At 33.4% G+C, this 23,673-nt stretch overlaps 1 protein-coding gene across 5 annotated transcripts in view; it reads left to right on the top strand.

Moving 5' to 3' along the window:
• Positions 1-23,673, top strand: part of LOC111054728 (probable nuclear hormone receptor HR3) — a 269,988-nt gene that overhangs the window by 128,347 nt on the left and 117,968 nt on the right. For 2 of the 5 annotated variants that reach the window (XM_039441263.1, XM_039441257.1), the window contains exon 2: positions 9,214-9,722. The exons of the other annotated variants lie outside the window; for them this stretch is intronic. In XM_039441263.1, coding sequence (XP_039297197.1) covers positions 9,554-9,722 — 169 coding nt within the window. In that variant the 5' untranslated portion in view covers positions 9,214-9,553. The remainder of the gene's footprint in view (positions 1-9,213; positions 9,723-23,673) is intronic. 5 annotated transcript variants of the gene reach the window in all.

The raw sequence follows: 23,673 nt of genomic DNA, 5'->3' as shown, positions 1-23,673 counted from the left end.
GAAGGGCTCTGTTTGGCAGCAAGCAACTAGGTGAGGAATGGGATGTTAGTATAGGAAAAAAATCCTGGACCTTGTGAAGGGCACAGTAATTTGTTTGCCTAACTAACATACAAGGGACACACAATAAGCTTCGGTTGACGTGTGAGCTTTTTTGAACCTTTGGATCTTTGAATCCGTCCCTTCAAAAACATAAACATTTCTTGAAAACGTGTAACACCAAAATGAATATGACCGATTAGAACGGGGTCCAAACAATCAAGTAATGGTAATGATATTTTAATATAATGCATCACTCTTGAAATATGGTAAGATGTGAAAGAAATTTGAATATCTCGGTTCAGATAATGTTTTTAGAGAGAGACTACATTTGCAAAGATCGTTTCTAAGATGGTGAACATACAAATGAAACAGGTTCAGGCGCCTTTGTAAATACCGAATTTGAAACAGGAATTCTATATGAATTTGATGAAGAAGAACTATTGAACTACTCTCTCATATTAATCATTCCCGTAAGAAAGTATAGGATCCACCGCCGTAATACTCGTAATAACTGTGAATGTTACATGCGATCCGAATTTCAGTGAAATCTCCATATTGAAGATTATCATTTTTAAATTTTGTCAATGTGTTGAGAAATCAATGTGAATTTGAGGCTTGGAGGGAAGCGCATCGAAGGTTCACGTGCCATATTCAAGAACATTGATCGATTTTACAGAATTCATAAATCACTGCTTATTTGTAGAATTAAAACACCCGGCAAAACTTGAAGTTAGTGACTGGCCTTGGTGTTTTTTTTTCTTCCTTGAGCTGCTCTTCTAATTATATTGACAAGTATTTCTCCCAATCCTTTATTTTGCTGAAGATGATGCCTACAAACTTCATGCTTATGCGTGAGTCATGAGAGTGATCATGAATTACGTTGATTTATACGTTGAGATGACGAATAAGAGATAACTTTGTCCTTCGGTTTCAGATGGGTTCCGAGCGACTTTTTACTCATATTTGTCAAATATTCTTCTTTAAATATGCGTTGAATTAGTTTTCAATTGCTGCTTGGCCTGATTCCATTCTCAACTCCCCACATAAATTAATTTATAACTGAATTTTTGACTCAAATTTCGACCGAAAATTGACTGAACCTTAAAATTTGTAGGATCATATACAGTACTTCATTAATACTCGCATAACTTTTTCTAAACTTATTTTCGAAGAAAAATGCTTATGGGAACGTTGAGTTTGCAGGTTTAATGAAGCTCAAATTTATTTACAAGGTTGACTGATGAAACTGTTACTCATCATCTTAATTGATTATACCTTCTTTTTGATGTAACCTCAACTACTCATATTCTCCTCCTTGAATAAATAACAAGAACATTATAATACTTCAATAATAATAAGTTATTTATTTAACAACAATGACAAAACAACTTAATCATAAAATGTTTGAAAACGGAAAAACAGGCTTATAGCATGCTATTCCATTCCCAAATTTTCATTGCATTTTAGTCCAAAAGAGTTATTATTATTATAAAAGAGAGAGTTTTTAGCTAAAATACCTTTTTTGAGAGAATATGATATTGAATTCATTAGAAAATAAAATGATAAGTTATAAGCCAGGAGAATACAGTTATGCGTTGAGTTATTAGGTTTGTTTATGATGAAGATATTATGATACATTATGTTGTGTTGCGGTGAAAAGAGATAGTATAACATGGGAGAGGCGGAAATGTCTGTTGGATTGCAAAGGAAGAAGTGGAGAAAGAAGAGGAAGAAGAAGAGGAAGGAGAAGAAGGAGAAGAAGAAGAAAAAGAGGAGGAAGAAGAAGAAGTGTGAAAAGCAGACATTGCGTTGAGTTGCGTGGGGCAGGAGGCAGAGGAGGAAAGCGTCGCGTTACGTCACTTAGGCGCTCAGTGAAAGAGACTGCGAAGGAAATAGCAACACTGAAAGGAGCAAGTGAGAAGTGATAGAAGCAGGGATTAGAAAGTTGGTTGGCTGAGTTGAGTCGGTCAGGTTATCTGCAAGTTGCGTCACACTTCTGTCTCTTTTTCCCTCCTTGCCCGCTTTCTACCTCCTCCACTCATCCTTACTCCACACTCCTCTTCCTCATCCACCATTTCTTCATCATCATTGTCATCCACCGGTTCAAAGAAAACTCTCATGCTCGTTCTGCCATACTGGAGGTGGAAACAGACAACGGTAAATATTTACAAACGGAATTTTTGAACGATCAAAAAATGCTTCTTCTTGGATTAGCCTACCTATCAATAATAGCTATAATACCCCTTAGCTACTCCATACTTACAGCAGATTAATTATTAGTCTATCATAATATCACATATACAATATAATCAAATAATAAACTCAATACTTCTGTCAGAATGTTGTAGAATTGTTTCAGTTCTATTCACACAGCACTATGGTAATGTCATAGGTGAAGCTAATGGATTCATCATCTTCAGTTAGAAACTCTAACTGTATGTTGTATTTTCCCATAAGTGGTCAGTTGCATGTTTGAATGTTCCACCATTTACCTGTCTTCTGTTCGTCGAACATAAGGGCTCAAGTTTTGACTGAAATCAAATAATAATAATAATAATAATAATAATAATAATAATAATAGTATCCCTAGCTTAGCAATTTTATTGCACAAGTTTCAAAATTATCAGAAAAAAGAAACTATCCTCAATGACCTCAATACACAATTCGTACTCACGTGATAAAAAATACCATACTATCCAAATTTCGCCACGTCATTTGATGAAGAGTCATTCCATCCTATATGATAGAATACTCTTATGATTGATTGATTGAGTACTTTATTTATGTAGATTGCAATATATACTGGCTTATACACTTATATACAATAGCTTACAATACAGCAAAATTATAGATGAATTTACATAATATAGACTAAGAAAATAATTATTGAACTGTATATGATATGGAAAAAGCAATCTGTAATAACTGTAGATAATTATATTGTTATGCATCTACATAAATTGGCGGAGCTTTGGACATATCAATGTCCATTCTTCGGAAAGAATATTAAAAATATCCTCCCCACTAACTCTCTACCAGAACGTTAATTTAATTCATTAAACTAAGGATTTATTTATTAATGGAAATATTGTAAAAGTTTCGATTAATATGAATATTTAAGAGATAAAAAACAGAAAATTGATAAAGTAAAATAATTATATAGATAGATAAGATCAAATTATTGATTAATAAAATGAAGTAGGCTGAAAGTAGATCAGGGTAATCAACTTTCAGTAATATACAGCAGTATGCAATGGATAATCAAAATAACATGAGTTTATAAATAATATATATATATATATATATATAATATATATATATATATATATATATATATAATTCATTCTATAACAGGTTTAAAGGTTTATATTGGTGGGATGGGTGAGGGATGGTTGTCATGTGATCGTTCTAGGGCCGGACAGTTTCAGTCATTTGTTCCAAAAGATGTTTTTTTCAAGTGAGGATGAAGCTCACTCGACTCTCGATGGACCTGATAGAAACAGGAAGTGCATTCCATGCACGACAGGCACTGACTAGGAAGGATTTTGTGAAAATAGTAGTTCGATGATTGGGTATCCTTAATATACTTTCTCCGGTTCTAGTATGTGAAGCATCTATCCTCCTACCTTCAGAGACAAATTTGAAATCATCTTTAAAATAGTTTGGATTACCGTATTTCAAGATATCTCTAACAAGCTTGACTATTCGAAAAAGCCTTTGATCAGGAAGCTTTAATGTTGAACTAGTAATGTGGGCTGGGGTGATATGATCATGGCGTTGGAGAGAGTAGACGAAACGTAGACAATAATTTTGGCAACGCTGTAGTTTATCATTCAGAGTGACTTGCATATCGTTAAGAACAGAATTACAATACATTAAATGTGGGAAGATGAGAGATTGAACCAATAATAATTTAATGTTTCTAGGGAGGATATCGTGCATTTTCTTCAATGCATGCATGGCTGAGAATACCTTTTCACAAGTTTTGTTCACTTGTTCTGACCAGTCAAGAGTATTATTCATAATAATGCCTAAATTTTTAACTGAGCTACGGTAAGGGATGTCATTACCGTTTACACTAACTTTGTGAATTGATTCAAGATCAATATTGTTTATAAGACGAGAATATCCAATTATAATGGGTTGTGTTTTGATGGGATTAAGCTTAAGGGCATTTTTCTTTGTCCATTCCACTATCGAAATGATATCCTGATTCATTATTCCAACCGTTTCATTAATTTTCGTTATGGGACAGCTTAAATAGATTTGAAGGTCGTCTGCATAAGTATGGTAACTGGAGAATTTGATAATGGAAGAAAGGTCATTAGCATACAAAGTGAAGAGGGGAGGGCCTAGAATTGAACCTTGTGGTACTCCATGCATAACGTTTTTCCAAGTTGACTTTTTGTCACCGACAGATACACATTGTTTCCTACCTAAGAGATAGGATTTGAACCAAACTAACAAGTTGTGACTAAAACCAAGAATAGCCAACTTATTCAAAAGGACTGTATGATCAACAGTATCGAATGCTTTAGAAAAATCAAATAGGGTGAGGATGGTGCATTTTCTTTGGTCCATAGCTAACCTTATATCATCAGTGACACGAAGCAGAGCTGTTTCAGTTGAATGGAATTTTCTAAAGCCTGATTGAAAGTTATGAAGCTTACTATTGTTGTCTAGAAATTTTACAACTTGAGCATGAATGAGTCTTCCTAGCACTTTGGACAATGCAGGTAGAATACTGATTGGTCTAAAATCCTCAACTTTATTGGGTGATGGAACTTTATTTAGAGGGCGAACCAAAGCAAACTTCCAGTTTTCAGGGAAAATGCCTTCTTCAAGTGACTTGTTGAAAATGTATGTAATGGTTGGTAAAACAGCAAATAACATCTTCTTGTTAAATTTAATAGGAATTTTGTCTACACCCATAGCATTACTATGAATACGTTGAATTGCTTTGAAAGTGTCTTCTTCTGAGATTGGATGGAAATGAAATTGATCAGTAATTGGTAAATCTAAGTTTGTAACCTGCTCTTCAAGATCATCGATATGATTAGCAATGACAACTTCGTCGCATTGGTTAGAGTGTGAAACGAAATGGTCATTTATATTGTTCAATAGCAAGTCAATTTGGGGATTCGATTTCTGTTTGCAAAGCCCGAATTCTTTTATTCCCTGCCAAAGTGATTTAGAGTCTCGTCTATTGTTTGTCATAAACGAATTCAAGTACCTAATCTTTGAGTTCCGTAATTCCTGTTTAACTCTATTTCCAAGGCTCCTATACTATATCAAACTGTCCAAGTCAAATGTCTTTTTGTATTTACTATGTGCTTTGTCTCTATGTCCCATCATCTTAAGTATGTCTTCAGTCATCCACGGTACTCGTCGTTTTCAATTAATCCTCCTTGTCACATAAGGTGCATGTTTGTCATACAAAGTCAAAGTCCAATTCTCGAAAGTCTTGTCATCAACTGAGGGTAACGCTTCAATTTGATGCCATGGAGTCTGAGCCACATCAGTCAGGTAGGCGGCTTCATCAAAGTTTTTGAAGTCTCTACAAGTGATAATTTTCTGTTCTGGCTTAGGTATCTTATGGGAAAGTAGACAGTAGATCAAATCATGTCCAGAAATAGCTGGGACTGGGATTTGGCCTGCTTGAACAACCTCGTTGGGATCACTAACAATGAGAAGGTCAATGAGTGTGTCTGATTCATTAGTATGATGAGTTGGATCGAGAGGTAAAATAGTCATGTTTTGGCATTGGAAAATAGTAGTCAGTTGAAAGTAGTCAAAGTTACGATTTGTCTTGTTCAAGTCGGTGTTCATATCCCCCATAACTAGTATACGGTTATAACAAGGCATAAGAGAAAGCAAGGCATTTTCGAAATATGTAAAATTACCTATTTTTGGTGGGCGATAACAGATACCAACGAGTAATTTATCAGTACTAGATAAGGATAATTCAAGTAGCATAAACTCTGGTCTGGAACAATACTCTTGTTTAGATGTGATTAATACTTTTGTTTTGATACCATGATACCATTTTGATGGAAGACACATTCATTTCCCTGGGATTTCTAATCAGTATTCTAATAGGAAGAAATAGCTCTAACACGTCTCCTCTTTCAAAGACTCTGAGATTGTTTCCAAAATAACAAGAAAAATGTTTCTCAAAGCTTTCATAAAGTTTGGAGTTCTTCCTCTCTAAATTCAGATGTCCGATATTTGATGAATTCTTTGAAAACTAATCTCTGTATACTATTTAATTTATCTCCATCCCATTCATCTCTTCCGCTTCTTTCACTTCTTACCTTTTTTCTCCTTTTCTCTATTGTTCGTTTCTACTGTTTCTTCTTCATTGCATCATTATCCTCTACTTTCTTCCGCCTAAATATTCAATTATATTATACATTCTTATACATTTTCTATACATTACTTTCTCACATACACATTCATTTTTCATGCTATACTTCTCAGGTATCACAATCCTTAGCCCATTTATCTTCTAATAGTACTGTAGTCCAGAGTGAAGTATCTTCTGATCTGCTAAAGTATTAGGTGACCTTGTCTCCGATCAATCCACACTTTTTTCTCTCATTATTTTTTGTCTTATTTCCCTCATCCTTGTTTTCTTTATTTATATCTTCCCTATCCTGTCATTCTGGATTGATACGCTAGTAATATTGTAGGTCATCTTTATACAGACACATGGAAATATGTCCAATATATTTTGTACAGGAATAGTATACATCGGGATTGAAATATCAAAACATTTAAAGCCATTATGACGTACGATATCTGATTGCCCTGATAAAACTGCCTTATCAATCATACATTGATGGATATTCAAATCTGGCATCTGGAACTTTCATAACACTTTTTATCAGTTGGGCTCTGCATAATATATTGCACGACTCACGATCGGCTTGAACGGATTTCGAATTCAAATTATGGAAGGTATAGAACAAAGGAGATTCTAACACCCCATTCAGTGATCAAGCTCTAAAAACACAAATATTAAGTACCCTATTAAAAATACAAGTCTGAAAGTACAGTATACTGAGATGAGTGATAGGAATACTTGAAAAATAGATATACCTGAAGAGATTGATGATTGAAGAGACTGAGTTAGGTAAACTACTGGTCTGAGATTTATAGATTACTGAAACCAACATGAGAGAGTGGGTACAGTGCTTTTTACTGAGAAAAAAACATGTTTATCATTCCGTGTCACAGAACCAAGATTGATGATGGATTCATTTTAAAAATATATATCACCATTCAGTACACATAGAACAATAATCACTACACAGATATTACAGGGAATTATGATCTATTATGAGTATATACGTTTTATACGGTATTATAAAAAGTGTTAAACTAATAGGTATTACTTAGATTGGTGGAAATCCAATCTAAGCTCCATTATGAAAAATTATTGTTGATCAATATACTCCAATTCCGGGATGATATGAATGGCTATTTTAACATATTCAGATCCTCATCATGCTAAACTTGTCATGAGAAGAGATCACTTAAAAACCAGCAGAGCTTTTGGAAGAACCAGTTTTTTTATTGGAGAAAGTAAATAGAGATTGGTTTTGCAATAATTGAACAATGTTGCAAACCTGCCCTGCCTGACAAGATGGTATGGTGAAAGCCCGACAGTAATTGATTTGAAGTAATTAGTTGACTATACTATACAAGTTATTACGTGTTTGATTGATCGCCAAAATGTTGAAAAGTGTGAATTAGAATTACTTCAGTATAAGAGATGAGTCAGCCCAATCCATAAGCTTCAAATTAATGTCACAGACAGTTATGCGTTTTTAAATTACTTCGCGGTAATCTGGAACCTAACTAAAATTGTAGCTTCATTCATCTTTAATCACCACCCCTCTCATTATTCACGCACAAGCTTAGGTCTTATGCTGTTATCATTCTTGGAAGAAACATACTTTTACCAGACATTTGCACATCATCAAATTTCATTTCAATTCCACAATTGAGCAGGATTCATAGATAAGCATTTATAATAAATTAAATAGCTCATAATGAAATAATACAGAAACAGCTTGAAAATAATAATATCTTATAAATTTAATAACAGTTATGTTCAGATAAGACAAAAATAGAATCCAGCCTTCTCACACATTATAACTCAAATCTTTCCAGTTTTATCGTATGGATAGAAACTTCAAGAGAGGGTGACAAAAACACACACATTAACGCTTTTTATTAGTTTATAAAAATGCCAGTACTCATTACTCAAACAGTATTATTACCTGATGCTTACATTTTATATACTTCACAAGCAAAATGAGCAAAGCAGTAGATTCAAACAATGGAACTGCTTTACTTATGGACTTTGACGCATTTTTAAGATCTTTGAAAAAACAATATCAGTACTATTAGCAAACAAGTCACATTTTATTCTGGCTGATCAATGAAATTAATCAATCATTTCAAAATTGTGTTCTAATCCTAGACGAAAAAGCCATTTTAAAGATGATTTTTTGTCCTCCATCTTTCAAAAAACCCTACTCGACGCTTGGTCTGGTATTTTAAAGTTATCAATCAGCAAGAAAAAAATTAATGTTGTAAGGTTAGTTTAATTACAGAAATGTATTTGAAATCTGATTTAAAAAGGTAAAGATATTTATATCTGTAATATACCCCTATAATCTCCGTTTCCTTTTGCCAGATGTCATCAAATCTCAATGCAATGGATTTTCATTCTGTTCAAAATTTGATTAATTTACTAATTTGCATCCTTTTCTTCATAAGCATGCCATTACTACACAAAAATGTATATTTTGGATCAATCCTTTGTAATTGCCACTTTTTACTTGTTCACTTATAAACTTCTTTGTTGAATCATCAAATGTTTGAACCAAGTTTCTTTGTTTAACTTGGTCAAATTGCAGAGTGTGACTCAATTGTTCAAATTTTTACCATTTCGAAAAAAGTTACACTTTTTATTGCATAATTCTTTTCATCCTTAGCTTTTGATTGGCCAGAACAGTGATCATACACAAATAAAACTGTTATAACACAATACAGTAATCATTCTAAACGTCAATAGAAACGTCCCTATTACGATTGAAGAAGTAACCTAGGTCATTGAACGTGGTGATGCAGAAGAGCCTAATATAATTGTATTCATTTTAGACATTTGAGTGAGTAAGGAGATGTGAAATAGTTACCAATAGTTACTAGAAAGTACAAACAAGCGAATGCATAAGTACTTTATTAATATTGTGTCATGTTATAAGAAATATGAATAGATTGAATAAATGATAAATGAATAGATTCATTCCAAGTGTCAACTGGTTTGTGCTCTGTGTAAGATAGTACTGATAAAACGTGCCTGATGTTTTTCTTTTGGATTAGTGTACATCCAACTGATCTTCCAGTGGTTAGAATTGTTCTTTGTGAGATAATTAATTAAAAGTGTGATTGGCAATGAAACCAAGAAAGCTCTGTCGACCTTACCGACACAGGATTTAAGATGGAAGCAGTTGACAGTCCCTCAAGTTATGGGTGTTATCCATGTTCTCCTCCCGAGCGGATAATGAATGAAATGTGGAACGCGGTCGGAGGAATGAAGTGGGAGGAGCCAGAGCAAGACCAATCAGGGGGAACCCAGCAACCTCATACCAGTTCGGGATCAATTAAAGGTAGGCCCTGCACCTTTATCTCAAACGATTTTTAACGAAAAGTTAACATAACCTCTGCCACTTCTCTAACCTCAGAACCCTTCAACTTTCCGATTGAGTGCAATTTTTTAGAACTATTCGGTTATTGTTTACAACCGCAACCTCGAAATTGAAAAATTTTGAAGGCTACAACTGCAAATATTGACGACAGAGATAATTGTTAGAAGGAACAGTGATGATATAAAAAATATTGAACCTATTATGCTCACATTTCTTTCTCTTCACTAACTTCTCCTCTCACTCATTTGAATAAATAGTCGAAATTCAGTTCATGTAGCCATTCTCAATGTTACGAATATCTCACTCTCAGAAACTGAAAGAACATGGTTTATTAATTTTCAAATTTAAAGTCTAATATAAAAGTCGAGAAACCCACATGTAAAAATAAAGATTTTAATATTTTCCGATAAACTTGCAAATGAGTCAAAAAATTGAATTTCTAGAAATCACGCCAAATTTTCTGGCCTACCAGTTCATCTTTTCACCCTTACAAATATGACGAGCAAATGTTATATCACATCTGTATATGTTCTACACACCCATATAATCAGAAAACTGTGTGCACTGTACTGGGGAAAGACGAAAATTATTAGTTATTGTTCAACCAAGGTAATGCCATGTTATATGAAGCATATGTAGTAGGTACCAAATAATTCTAGTATCTTAGAAGGAGGTGTATCAAAACGCTTCATAGTTCATAGAACTACTATCTTTGTACAAACCTCATCCATATATAGTCCAAGGGTAATGTTTGTATGATTTTAAATTAATGTAACCTCGTAACTCAAGCAACTCAATAACGTGAACATAGTGATATACACTCACCTAACTACGATTCAGTCATTGCTTGAAGTTGTCTGTGTATTATGTCTTATAACTATTTTCCAATCCTATCTGTGACTAATATCAGTATAACTAGCGATTAAATAAGTATGATTAATCCTATTCCAAATAAAATCATCACAAAATAGCCTATTTCTCAAGAATATGTCACCATGATACTAACGCTAACTCATCAGATAAGAGGCAATAGTTTTGTGAAAATTTATTGGTTATAGTCAAGTAATTTTCAATCATTTTTGTGGCTATCACCAGAAAGCTTTTCAACGAGAGATGATAATTTATCACGGTGCTTGTGTAATCAGTTATCTGTTAAGACAAATCTATCTGTTTATACAACTACTCCTTTTTCACTGTCTCTGCTGAGATTATGTAAATTTTTATTATCTACTCGTTATTTTGCTACCTTTAGGCGATTCATTGGATGAAACTACCAATGTTGACTAGAAAAACACTCGCTCAACAAACTGGGGTTTTCCCAATCACTAATTTAATACCCTGGTCAACAGCAAGATAACTTCGTGATTTTGAGGTTATTAAATGAGTAAGACTTGAATGGTACGTCAGGAAAAGCAGGACAAGCATTGTCTTATGAGTTGGAGAACACATTGGTGTGAGAGTGACAGGTTGCTTATCTCTCGTGGATGAGATAGGACAAGGCCACTGTGCGAATAGCTGTAGACTGGTCTAGTCTGTGAATGCTAGTCTAGACTAGATCCCACCCCCACGGATGCAGCCCCCTATGCACTTATTGATTGTCGTATTGCACCCAGGCTAAGCTCTGAACCGGCGGCACCCTGCATTTTCACCCACCTCAAAAAACTCCCACGCGTTTTGAAAAAGTTGGAGCTCCCATTAAAAACGCATAGCTCCCATATCTTCGCTTTGATTTGAATTCTAAGTTAGAATATCGTTTTTCACTGGAAATGTTACACAAAAGTAACATAAATAAACAGGAAGGACGAAATATTTTGTATTAGAACAAAAAAATTAATGTTAGCTTTCCTATATGTGCAGGTTCAATTTTATTTTTAAAAAATGCGTTAAATGATTCAAAAATGAAAAATAACTTGAAATGGCTGGTGGTTTGATCTCACGATTGTTCGACTGAACTGTTGAGATAGGTGAATAGATACATTAATCAATTTATAGACCAAATAGAGTAAATAAAGCGGCGGAAAATTAGGATAAAGCACGCTGAGGCTTGCGCTGGGGTGTAGACTTATTAATTATGCCAATCACTTTCACATCTATCATAATTTTACTACAGAATCATAAAATCTCTAGAATGTATCTTAGCCAGAAATGCTGTCTGTTCGAAGAGCGTAAATTCAACAGTAACATGTGGAATCACAGTAATTTGAACCAATTTGATAGGAAATTCTCAATAGTGTAATTCGAATTCGTTGTCCATGCTTCTCCATGATAGAGATGAATCCAACTCACTAATTCGAAAATGTTTCATGGTCCCTTTTCATCCAGTGGGCTTCGAGTTAGTAATTTTCCAGTGTGTCTTTTTTCACTTCATATATATGTTTTTCTTCCGTGCTTTCTTTAGAAAAAAGAGTGATTATTGATATGAATCTTTATTTAGAGTACATCAGAGATGATCCATCACTCAGCACAATCTTCACTTTAAAAGAATGATGTGGAAATATTCTTTGGATGATGAAAGTATCAGAAATATATATCAACTGGATCTGTCTCTCTCAGTTCCTCCTCTCCCGATGAAAGGAACGTTTTATTGAAATCTACTTAGAGAAATACATATCAAAATCTACAAATCAAAGTGGCCTACTGATTTTTTATTCCTCATGATTCTCATCTATTACAAAACACCATCTAGTCTAGGGTTTAGGCATTGATAGTAATGTACTAGTGGACTAATACTACTACTAATGGACTAGTAAATGACTGTGATGTTATCTAGGAATATCAGGAATTTGTTGCAAAATTACATACGTGTTTGAACACCAATGGTGTCATCTTCAGTGTCTTCAGACACTGACTGGATAATATGGATAATATCACTACATCTCATCAACAACTGTATAAATTGTATTGTGTTCAGTATATATAGTGTATTGATTGTGAATAAAAACACTGATATAATGTGAGAAACATTATATCAAACACTGCTTTTTGTGAGAAACATACGTTTCTTGTTATCTGTTCTGTTTAGAAAGAGCATGTTGGTATTAGAGCAATGAAAGAACGATTTACTTTCAGATTTTTTCTTTACCATCCAATCTTTTTTGTATTTTTATGTTCAATTTTTTTTTTTGTATATTCTCATAATAAAAGTAGACTACATATGAAGGAATTCCAAATGTTTGACACACAATAACAGCTTGGTTGAAAGTATCATCATAGAAAAACGATAGCATAGGTAGATATCCCATGGTATAGGGCGTTTATGTCGCAACTTATAGTGTTATCCTAAGCCGATAGTTCACGTAGTTCTTTCCTATGCAGCTGTGTGACGCTGGTAGTCTCTCAAATTGTGCCGTTCATACACTATAACCCCAACAAAACAGTAAAAATTCACAACATTCAACAGTAATCGGCTTGAGATAACAGTAAAAGTTTTGACATTAATTCCCTTTACCATGGGATATCTACTTACGCTATTGTTTCTCTATGGTATCATTCACTAATCAGTATTGAATATTATATCAGCTATCAGCTGCCAGTAATGTTCTTTTCCTACAGATACCTTGAAAAGTGACCATTTCTACACTGATTGCTGGCCGCAAAGAATCACTTTTCCGCTCTAGTGCGCAAAGTATTACTTTGCGTACTCCAGATTTGCAGCATGACAACGCAAAATAGTTAGTAGTTTATATGGAGCACCAGTGCAGGAAAATAAAAATTAAGTTGGTAACACTGACTGTGGTATAGTGACGTCCACTTTATAATGGCAGTGGAGAACGGCATTGCCTATTTATTATGTGCCTTGATTATAGTCATTTCTATGCTTACATAAGATAAACCCCCTTCAAGTAGTCAGATAAATTTTCAATAGAATCACTTATGATTATAATTTAATTATTATTATTCAATTTTAAATGAATTAAGGTTTTTATTTATAATAAAATTACACAGAAAAACATTCGATGGATTTCAGGGAGTTTTACCCATAATTACTCACTTTTCATATTCAATGATAACTGTAGGAAAAATTTAATGTGAAATATGTGCGCAAAGTTCGTTTGCTGCACTCAAGAAACCATTATTCTGCACTCGCCTATGGCTCGTGCATAAACGTTTATTTTGGTGCAGCAAACTGTCACTTTGCGCACTAGTTGCACAAATAACTATTTCATCTCATACAAGTTTTTCAATTACTCTGTTTCTATCACACCAACACTCATTTAGTCTCTCTATCTTTTTTATTTTTTTAAAGGTATTTTTTCTCTTTAACTTCAGTTTATGATTTTATGATGTTTGTTTTAGTTGTAACTTTCTAACTTAGAATTGTATGGAGGGATGAGTGTAAGAGAGGGCCGGCTGCGACCTAGCTTCGCTCTCCTAGGTTTATAATAAAGGCAGCGAATCAATCAATCAATCTCTCTCTCTCACACACACACACACACACACACACACACACACTCTCTCTCTCTCTTTCTCAGATTTATATAATATTTACTATTTTATACTATATAAAATATATAAACTATTATTTGATTTATACTACATACTATTCTATTTACTATTATATTATCTTTACTCAAATTTCATTTAATCTTTATTCTCATCAATCATTTTTTCATACTTTGTGAAATTCGTTGAATAATAAGCAATACTGTCATTCAATGTAAATTAGTGTATAAGCCAGTAAATATTGTGTAAAATACATTAATAAAGAACTCTAATATAATCTAATCTCTCCCACTCACTCTCTCTCTCTCTCTCTCTCTCTCTCTCTCTCTCTCTCTCTTTCCCTCTCTCCCTTAGTCACTCACTCTCGTTCTCTCTTAATTAAGAGTCAGTCACATTTACAAGTCCCTATTACCTTTCACTTACTCTGACCAAACAAATAACAAGTAGAAACCTACAACTACTACTAACCAACAACTTGGTGTCATGCTGACTATTCCCAGGCTCAGATTTTTAGGCTTTCTACTTCTACCTGGGTAATGAAATGGAATGATTACATGAAAAAAAAATGAGATTGATGTTATAATATAATGAATCATACTCTTGATGGAATTGGAACCCTCCAATCTTAGGATTAAACTCGTTCTCTATCTGAAATACAAATACAACCTATTGAAGCCCATTGGCTCAGTTTTTGTGTTCAATCTGACAAACATGTTAATGATTTCAATTGTTTCAAACTATTTAAATAACTTTGCTTGCAGTAGTGTAGGAATATAGTGAAGAATATCCATGATGAATAGAACGGCTTGAAAATTCAGATCTTAAATCGGAAATAACCTTTGAAAGCCTGTCAATCGAGATCCAACTGCTTTGAAGATGCTTGTTAAAACTGTACAGTAATTCCTAGAAGCCAAAATTGAATTTTTTGACGATTTGGAAACGGTGCGGAGTTGGGAGTAAATGGAATTATCTCTTTTGTCCAATGACAGACAGGGATAGCAAACCAATGTTAATCAGTTGCTGACATTAAAACGTGAAACTCACTATAGAGGGCTAACCAATAAAGGTTGGGAACTGTCGATGGTCAATACATGAAATTCAGAAGAATGGTAGGCGTGTCTTGTATTAGTCGTACATGACTAATGATCGAACATCATAGGTCAGTCAACTAACAATCAAATAGAAATCAAATCAAAAATCAAATTTCAAATCAAATCAAAATCAAATCAAATTTTATTCACAATTTCAAAAAAAACAATTTAGGGTCCTGCCAAACCTGTAGGTTTTTCGGCGGGTGCCCAATCACAAAAACAATATTAAGAACATAATTAGGTAAGTTTACTAGGAATTTTTATGACATTCGAAGTTCGAAATAAATAAAGAAAAAGACAATATGTAATGTAATAAAAACAAGAAAGTATAAACTAAAAAATAACTTTACAAAGTTTGTTGAATAAGAAAAATCAACTGAAAAGTATGAAAAAGAAGAAGAAAAATAGAAAGAAGGATTGTTTCACACTATCTTGATAAAACATTTCATCGCTGAGGCAGGCGGCAGTGTCAACAATGAGAAAAATAGAATTTCAGCCAGCCAGAACTTAGAAATAATATAAAAACTCGCTGGTAATTGTGTAGCCAAATAATAGTAACAATAATAATAATATATATTATAGATAATCTAAGTATATAATAAATTATAAGTTTAGTATGTTCGCATTAATATTAAGATACATCATTATGTCCTTTTTAGTGTAGTCTCGAATATTTTGGGGAAGTCTATTGAATAAGTAGGGAAGAACATAGTGGAGGGATCTTTTGCCGTATACATTATTGAATCTGGGGACTAGGAATATTAATGGAAATCTCAAGTTGTAAGGTGCGGCAGGAGCAAGAAATCTATACTGAAAATTACATTTAAAAAGTGTTATAAGTTTGTAAAAGTAAAAATTTCTGGGTGATAGGGTATGGTAAAATATATAGATGTTTTGTAGGTTGTTTGGATCAATATTAAAGACAGGGATTCTGGTTGTTATACAGTTTAATGTTCTCAGTTGGATTCGCTCTATTCTTTTTAAAAGATAATTTGCTGCACTTCCCCATGTTTCAATTCCATATCTAACAATAGGTTCCATCAGTGACTTATAAATTAGATACAAGCAGTCGGGAGTGATGTTTCTATGCAGATAATAAATTTTTGCATTTAGCGCTTGAAGTCTTTTTGCAGTGTGATCGATATGAGGATTCCATCTCAGGCTACAATCAATTATAATACCAAGATAACGGGTGCTATTCACTAGATCTAGAGGCGGACATTTGCAAGTTAGAAAAGCATTTGAATAAAGGCAATGGCAGTCATGACTTGATACTGTTGGTATTTCATTGCATCTCAGATGGGGAGACTTGAAGTGCATTAATACAGTTTTTTTCTATTAACAATTAGATTTCTGTCGTGGGACCATCTTAGGATTCTGTTATAATCCAGTTGGATCAATTGCTGGGCTGTTTTCAAATCTCTATGTCCAACTATCAGAACAGTATCATCTGCATACATTAGTACTTCTCCATGACTAATTACACTGGAAATTGAGTTTACATAGATGTTATATAAAGTCGGGCCTAAAATACTTCCTTGTGGTACACCAAAATCATCATTTTTATGTAATCCACTGTGATTGCCACCCAGGTTGACCATGAAATATCTATCAGTCAGATAGCTCTTGAATAACTTCAATACATTGCCAGTAATTCCTATATTTGATAATTCTCGCAGTAATATCTTGTGATCAAGGGTATCAAAAGCTTTAGAATAATCGATAAATAGTGCAAGAACATGATATCTGTCGTTTAGCATATTGTTTATTTTATTAGTAAAATTTACGAGAAGGGACTCAGTGCTTTTTCCTTTTTGAAACCCATATTGAGAGTTGGAAAGAATATTATTTTGAAGAAGGTATTTATTTAAGTGTGTGAATAAATATTTTTCAAAAATTTTCTCGGGTACTGACAATTTAGATATAGGTCTGAAATTGTTAAAGTTATCACGAGCACCAGATTTATAAATTGGTTTAACTATAGAAATCTTCATTGAGTCAGGAAAAATTCCTTTTGAGATAGATAAGTTGATCAAGTGACATAGAGGAATATAGAGATAGTCGTCAAGGATATGAAAATCCAAAACTCCCACACCATCAAAACCAGGTGATTTATTTTTATCCATATTATTTACTATTTGTTTAATGTCTTGAACAGTAGCTTTTCTGAGATAGAAATTTACATTAGGTGGGACCGCGACAGAGTCATCGAGAATCAGTGGACATGAATGAGAAGTATTCCTGATATTTTTTATAAAAGAGTCGGCGAAAGCAGAACAAATTTGGTCGGGAGTTGAGAATTTATTAGAAAAACTGTTTAGGACTCTGTCATCAGACACATCCGATGATCTTCCCAGAATTCCATTTATACACTTCCATTTCTTTCTAATATCGCTTTTTGAGTCATTAAAATTTTTAATTATATAATTTTTCTTAGCATGTGTTATTTCTTTATTTAGTTTGTTTCTAAAAGATTGATATTCATTTTTGTATTCTGAATTCGAAGGATTACTTTTGGTGCGTCTGAATAAGACATCTCGCATTTTAAGTTTATTATAAAGTTCTTCAGTCATCCAGTTATTCTTGAAATTATTGGATTTCTTGTTTTTGATACGAATTATTTTCTTAGATTGGTTCAATGCTCTGTCGAAATTCAATTTTATCTTATCGTATACTAAGTTGGGTGAGAAAAATAAGAGACAACTATTCCATTCGCTCTGTTTTAAAATGGATGAACGTTTCTTCCTGTCAATGATTGTCTTAAATTCTTCTTTATCTTGATTGGATTTTATTTGGGGGTTGTATCGAATTTTGCAACCTACAATATAGTGATCAGAGATCTTTACATTTATTACTCCGGTATTTGAACTAAAATTACTGCTAAGTAGACGTAAAAATAAATGATCAATACAAGTTTGAGTAAGCAAGTTTTGTCTGAGCTCTTCTCTCGTGACTATAGATATACCTTTTTTACAACCATAAGATAATAACATCGATTCATATAATTGTACAAATTGATCATTTTGTTTGAAAAGATCTAGGTTTGTATCACCTAAAATGATAAGATTCGCTTTATTATCAACTTCAAGTATTAGTTTCTCGAGATCAGAGATGAAATTATCTTTTTGAAAACTGTGTGGCCTGTACAAACTGATTATATTGAACGATACGTTTTTAAATTTAATGTCTAACATAATATATTCTAAATTTATTACATTGAAGTTGACAGTGATTTCCTTGAAATTTATTTTATTCTTTATGAAAGCTGCAAGGCCATGATATAATCTATTAGGGGCACATTTGTATAAAGATCTATACCCATTAATTTGAAAAAGACTACTTAAATTAGAATCAATGTTGATTTCTGACAAAAAAATAATATCGATATTAGCATTACAGACAGCTAAAGTGAGTTCGTTGAAATTCTGTCTCAGTGACCTAATATTAAGATAGATAATTTTAAACGGAGCAATAATCTCTAGCGATAAAGAGGAAGGAATGCTCTTATCAGCAAGCCAGCTATCAATAGTTGGAAACGCCTTGCAAGGCAAAACCGTCTCCTCAATTGGAAAATCATAATCTATCATGACTGTATGGTTGATAAGTTAATAATGAATGAATAATTCCAGATTTTCAAAATAACAATGGTAGGTACTTGAATTACAAATAATAGAAAAATAATACAAAGCCCAGTGCACAAAGTAGAATGTGAGTTGTAAAAGGAAATACGGAAATCTTGAAACTGAACATTGGTGCAGAGGTATAAGTAATCTTATCAGATGATTCTATCGAGATCTGATTCAACCTTAATACGGATCACTTGTGCCTGGGGCTCTTTTCTTACTAGTATTCTACCCTGAGAGGTCCATACATATTTGTAGCCAAGTGGTTTTGCTCGTAACTTAGCTTGCATGAATAATCTTTTATTAAAAACAAAAGTGAGGTTACGATGAAACAAGACTATTCACTTATCAGAGCACTGATTTCGACGTCCACTCGCCTCGAGCGACTGATTACAACTGATTTGAGTATTTATAAATTCTTATAAATATTTATATATGATTTGAGTAAGCATAAATTCCACAAGATCAATTTGAAGTATAGATTACGCTTACTCATGTCTAAAATTTCAGTTTTAACTACCAAAACTAGTTTCTAGATTATTTAATAAGTAATTGATTCAACAACTTCAATGCTCAAGGAATATTTCCTCATTTTTCACTTTTACCTTTCACAAATTTATCTTGCTGATTTATATTTATAGTCACTGAAAACTCACTAAACAAATCTAGAGAAAAGTTCTCGGTCGTGAATTACAACAATATCCTGGGATTATTGATTTACATATTTGCTTCTATGAAATCAAATCCTTCTACAATCAATAATATTGATTATGATATGTAAAACCATATGTGAACTTATTCCACTGATGTAGGCTAGTAGCCCTACATGGATACTTATCATGTGAGCACGGTTGTCAAGATGATAGTTATGGCAACGAACTGTTTATGAAAAGATAACAAGTTGGAGTTTTATGAGAGATGTTCAAAGATGATGTTGTATTTTTATTTTTTATCTTGTTCATAAATGTAAACTTTTAATAAATAGGGGTATAGTTAAGGTATAGGGGATGGTATAAAGTTATTAAAAAAATTGTTCCCTAAAAAATCCACACTGGAACATACTTCCAATGTTTGACACACATCTAATTTGCTTGTACAAAATCGTGCCCTTCAACCAATGCTAAAACGAATAAACATTATTGCAACGCTCAGGACATAAAACAAATAATTCCAGAACTGTTATGATTTTAAAAAATCTGGCGTGGTACACTCACACAACTTTCCTTGCTCATTGATCTATAAGCCTCATTAACGAGGATAATTTAGAGGAATAAAAATATGCCGATTGGCAGCTAAATAATTAAAACTACGATTATACTATTGTTATTGTGTTCAGAGTACATTTTCCTATGTTTGAATTATGAAATTTGAGGATTTTTTAATAGTTGTCAAAACAGCTGTTCTACAAATAAAATATCGACATGTGTTCTTTTGAATACACTGCTCTACCTACCTACCTCACGCACGAGAAGGAGGTTACAAAGTAAATTTCTCAAGGATAGGGTGGACCCCCTGTTAATTTCTCAGGGAGGAGACTCATGCCAGTTAATAGAGCTGATATATAACTATACAGGGTATGAATTTCAAAAAAATCGGTCAAGTCATTTTTGAGAAAATCGTGATAGAAATTCAACAAAATTCATTCTTTTCAGGAATATTACGGAGCTCCTGCAATTTTCCCAGAAATGAGACTCATGTCAGTTGATAGGGCTTATAAATGACTATCTAGGGCTATAGGAAATAGCTATCTAGGGTATAAATTTGAAGAAAATCGTTAAGAGCCGTTTTCGAGAAAACCGTGAAAACATGGTTTTTAGCCATTATCCGCCATTTTTTCCGCCATTTTGAATTGAATTTCTTACTGTCGGATCCTCATGGTATAAGGACCCTAAGTTTAAAATTTCAAGTCAATCGGTTAATTAGGAATGGAGCTATCGTGTCCACAGACACACACACACACACACACACACACACACACACACACACACACCACACACACACACACACAAAATCATGTTTTTGGACTCAGGGGACCTTGAAACTTATAGAAAACATGAAATTAGGGTACCTTAAATTTTTTTGGAAAGCAATACTTTCCTTACCTATGAGATAATAGGGCAAGGGAAGTAAAAATATTCCTTTACCCAACAAGTACATCCATTTCATATGCAATTCAGCGAAATGAGTGTGGATAACGCACTATGATTCATTCAGCCTTGTAAAAGACTGGAAAAATTCAGGCTGTGAATGGTATGGATGCTTCTTTCTGGTTATAGACAAGATATCATATTTCGAATAGTGACAAAAAAATAGGTTCAGTTATTCAATTCATATATAATAAACAAGATGATGTTTGCAAGCCAAACATAGTTTGTGGGTAATTCAGGAAATCACGTGACCATATGCTTGGTCTTCATGAAGACCAAGAAGGGGGAAAGACCGAGAAGAAGACTTTGCGATGAGAGAATGATACGGATTCAAGAAGAATAACAAAATATTGAGAAAATTCAGAATATAAAATATTCAGTGGGTTCATCAAGATTCAAGATTGATGAATTAATATTAATGATGAAGATTTTTTGTGATTTTATTTTAATTGTATCATTTCAACTGCTTTAAAAATTATATTCAATAACAATTTATCATACTCTTGAGTTAATCAAAACCTATAAATTATTTAACTAATAAATAAAGTTTGTTGTTTCTCTTTGGTTTTCTCTCATTCTGAATAAACGAATGAAAAAGTCCCAAATCACAGATTGGAAAAAGTTACCTAGAAACAAACAATATCAACTTTACTCTCCAAACAACGAAGTTGTAGTAGGTGTTGTTGTCTCATAACACCTTCTGCAAAAATGCAACATAGCCTTGTATAAAAGTAGAAATTTGATGTAAACCACCTTGAAAACTGTCCGAAAAATGAGGGAGAAATATTGTAAATTTGAAGATCGAGTGAAACTCTATTAGGTATGGCTTAAATATTGGTCAAGTTCGGTATATTTCGTCTGCATAGTTTGAGTAGAGAAGTCCGCCTCTTTCAATTGCATATATCTTGCTATAAGTAGTCTATGCAGGTTCAGAGCCGGAATAGATCGAATTGAAATTTTTTTCTCAACACCCTATTTTTTATCTTTTATATCCATAATAAGTCAAAATGGTTGTAACTATGAAGTTTGAAGTGGAGATTTGAATTTACTCAACTTTCAATTATCAGGGTGCAGTATTGGCAACATTACTTTTCAAATGAAATCTCTATCTCTGAATCATGTACGAGCTCTTTTATATATATATATATATATATATAATATATATATATATATATATATATATATATATATATATAAATCTCTGCATACCCTAAAACCGAAATGCAGCTCACTAATAAATTATTTTGCCAGTTGTTTTTGGTCATATTGAGGCAACCGTCACTTTCACTTCTGACGTCACGCCTTTCGCCTTCCTTACTATCACTCCATATCACACTCTCTCTCACGCAATCCCTCTCTTTCTCTTCCTCTCATGCTTATCTTCTCGATTGAGCTCCTCTTACGAATTTTTCTTCCGCAATGGCTTTCCCAGCCATCATTTTCTTTCATTTAATCATGACATACTTTACTCACTCAAATATCTCTCCATCTTTCTCTCTTATACAAATATCTCTCTCTCACACACTCATTCAGCCACACTATCTCTCTCTCTCTCTATCACACGAAATCTAGGGTTATTGGCCGAGAGGACCTGCCCTAATAAAAATGAATAATTAATCAATCAATCAATCTCTTCATCTCTTTTGAGTAAAGTGGAAAAAAGGCTCTTATTGCCTCAACTTCTCCCATAACACTTGTAATATGTGGAAGTGCGAGATATAAGAGTAATTATAAATAGAAATATTAATGTCAGTACCCCTTTAAATTATTTCGTCACAACATGTTTCGTGGAGTAATGCCGAAACATGTGACAAAATAATTAAAAGGATATTGAAATTTATATTTTTATTCATATTAAAAGTAGTCCTAATGTAAAAAAGACAATACAAAGTAATTAACTATATATCTCGCTCTCTCTCCCTCTCACTCTCTCTCTCTCTCTCTCTTTCTCTCTCTCTCTCTCTTACACTCTCGCTCTATCCTTCTCTCCCTCACTCTTTCTCTCTCTCTCTTTCTCTTTCTCTCTATTTCTCTCTCTTTCTCTCTCTATCTCTTTCTCTCTTTCGTAGAGAGTTAGTGGGAAGGATACTTCGAATATTCTTTCCGAAGAATGGACATTGATATGTCCAAAGCTCCGCCAATTTATGTAGATGCATAACAATATTGTCTATTTCATCTATAGTTATTACAAATTGCTTTTTTTCATATCATATACAGCACAATAGTCATTTTCTTAGTTTATATTTTGTAAATTCATCTATAATTTTGCTGTATTGTAAGCTATTGTATATAAGTGTATAAGCCAGTAATCTACATAAAGTACTCAATCAATCAATCAATTAATCTCTTAGGTAGGGTAGGGCTGTGTGACAGAGAGGACCAGGAGTCCTAACTCCGCCCTAATAAAGGCAAATAATCAATCAATCAATCTTTCTCTCTCTCTACTATAGGGCGCACAACTATTGCTTATCCCTAATCATAGGACAACCATGTATAACAAATCATTCCACGTGACAGCTTGCCGAATTTGGAATGTAAAGGGTTGTGAGAGAGGACCTAGAGTCCTAGCTCCGCCCTTGATAAAGGCAATCAATCTCTCTTTTTGATA

This window comes from Nilaparvata lugens, chromosome X (genome assembly GCF_014356525.2).
Source record: "Nilaparvata lugens isolate BPH chromosome X, ASM1435652v1, whole genome shotgun sequence".
NCBI classification, from domain to species: domain Eukaryota; kingdom Metazoa; phylum Arthropoda; class Insecta; order Hemiptera; family Delphacidae; genus Nilaparvata; species Nilaparvata lugens.
This window is presented reverse-complemented; position numbering and strand designations above follow the sequence as displayed.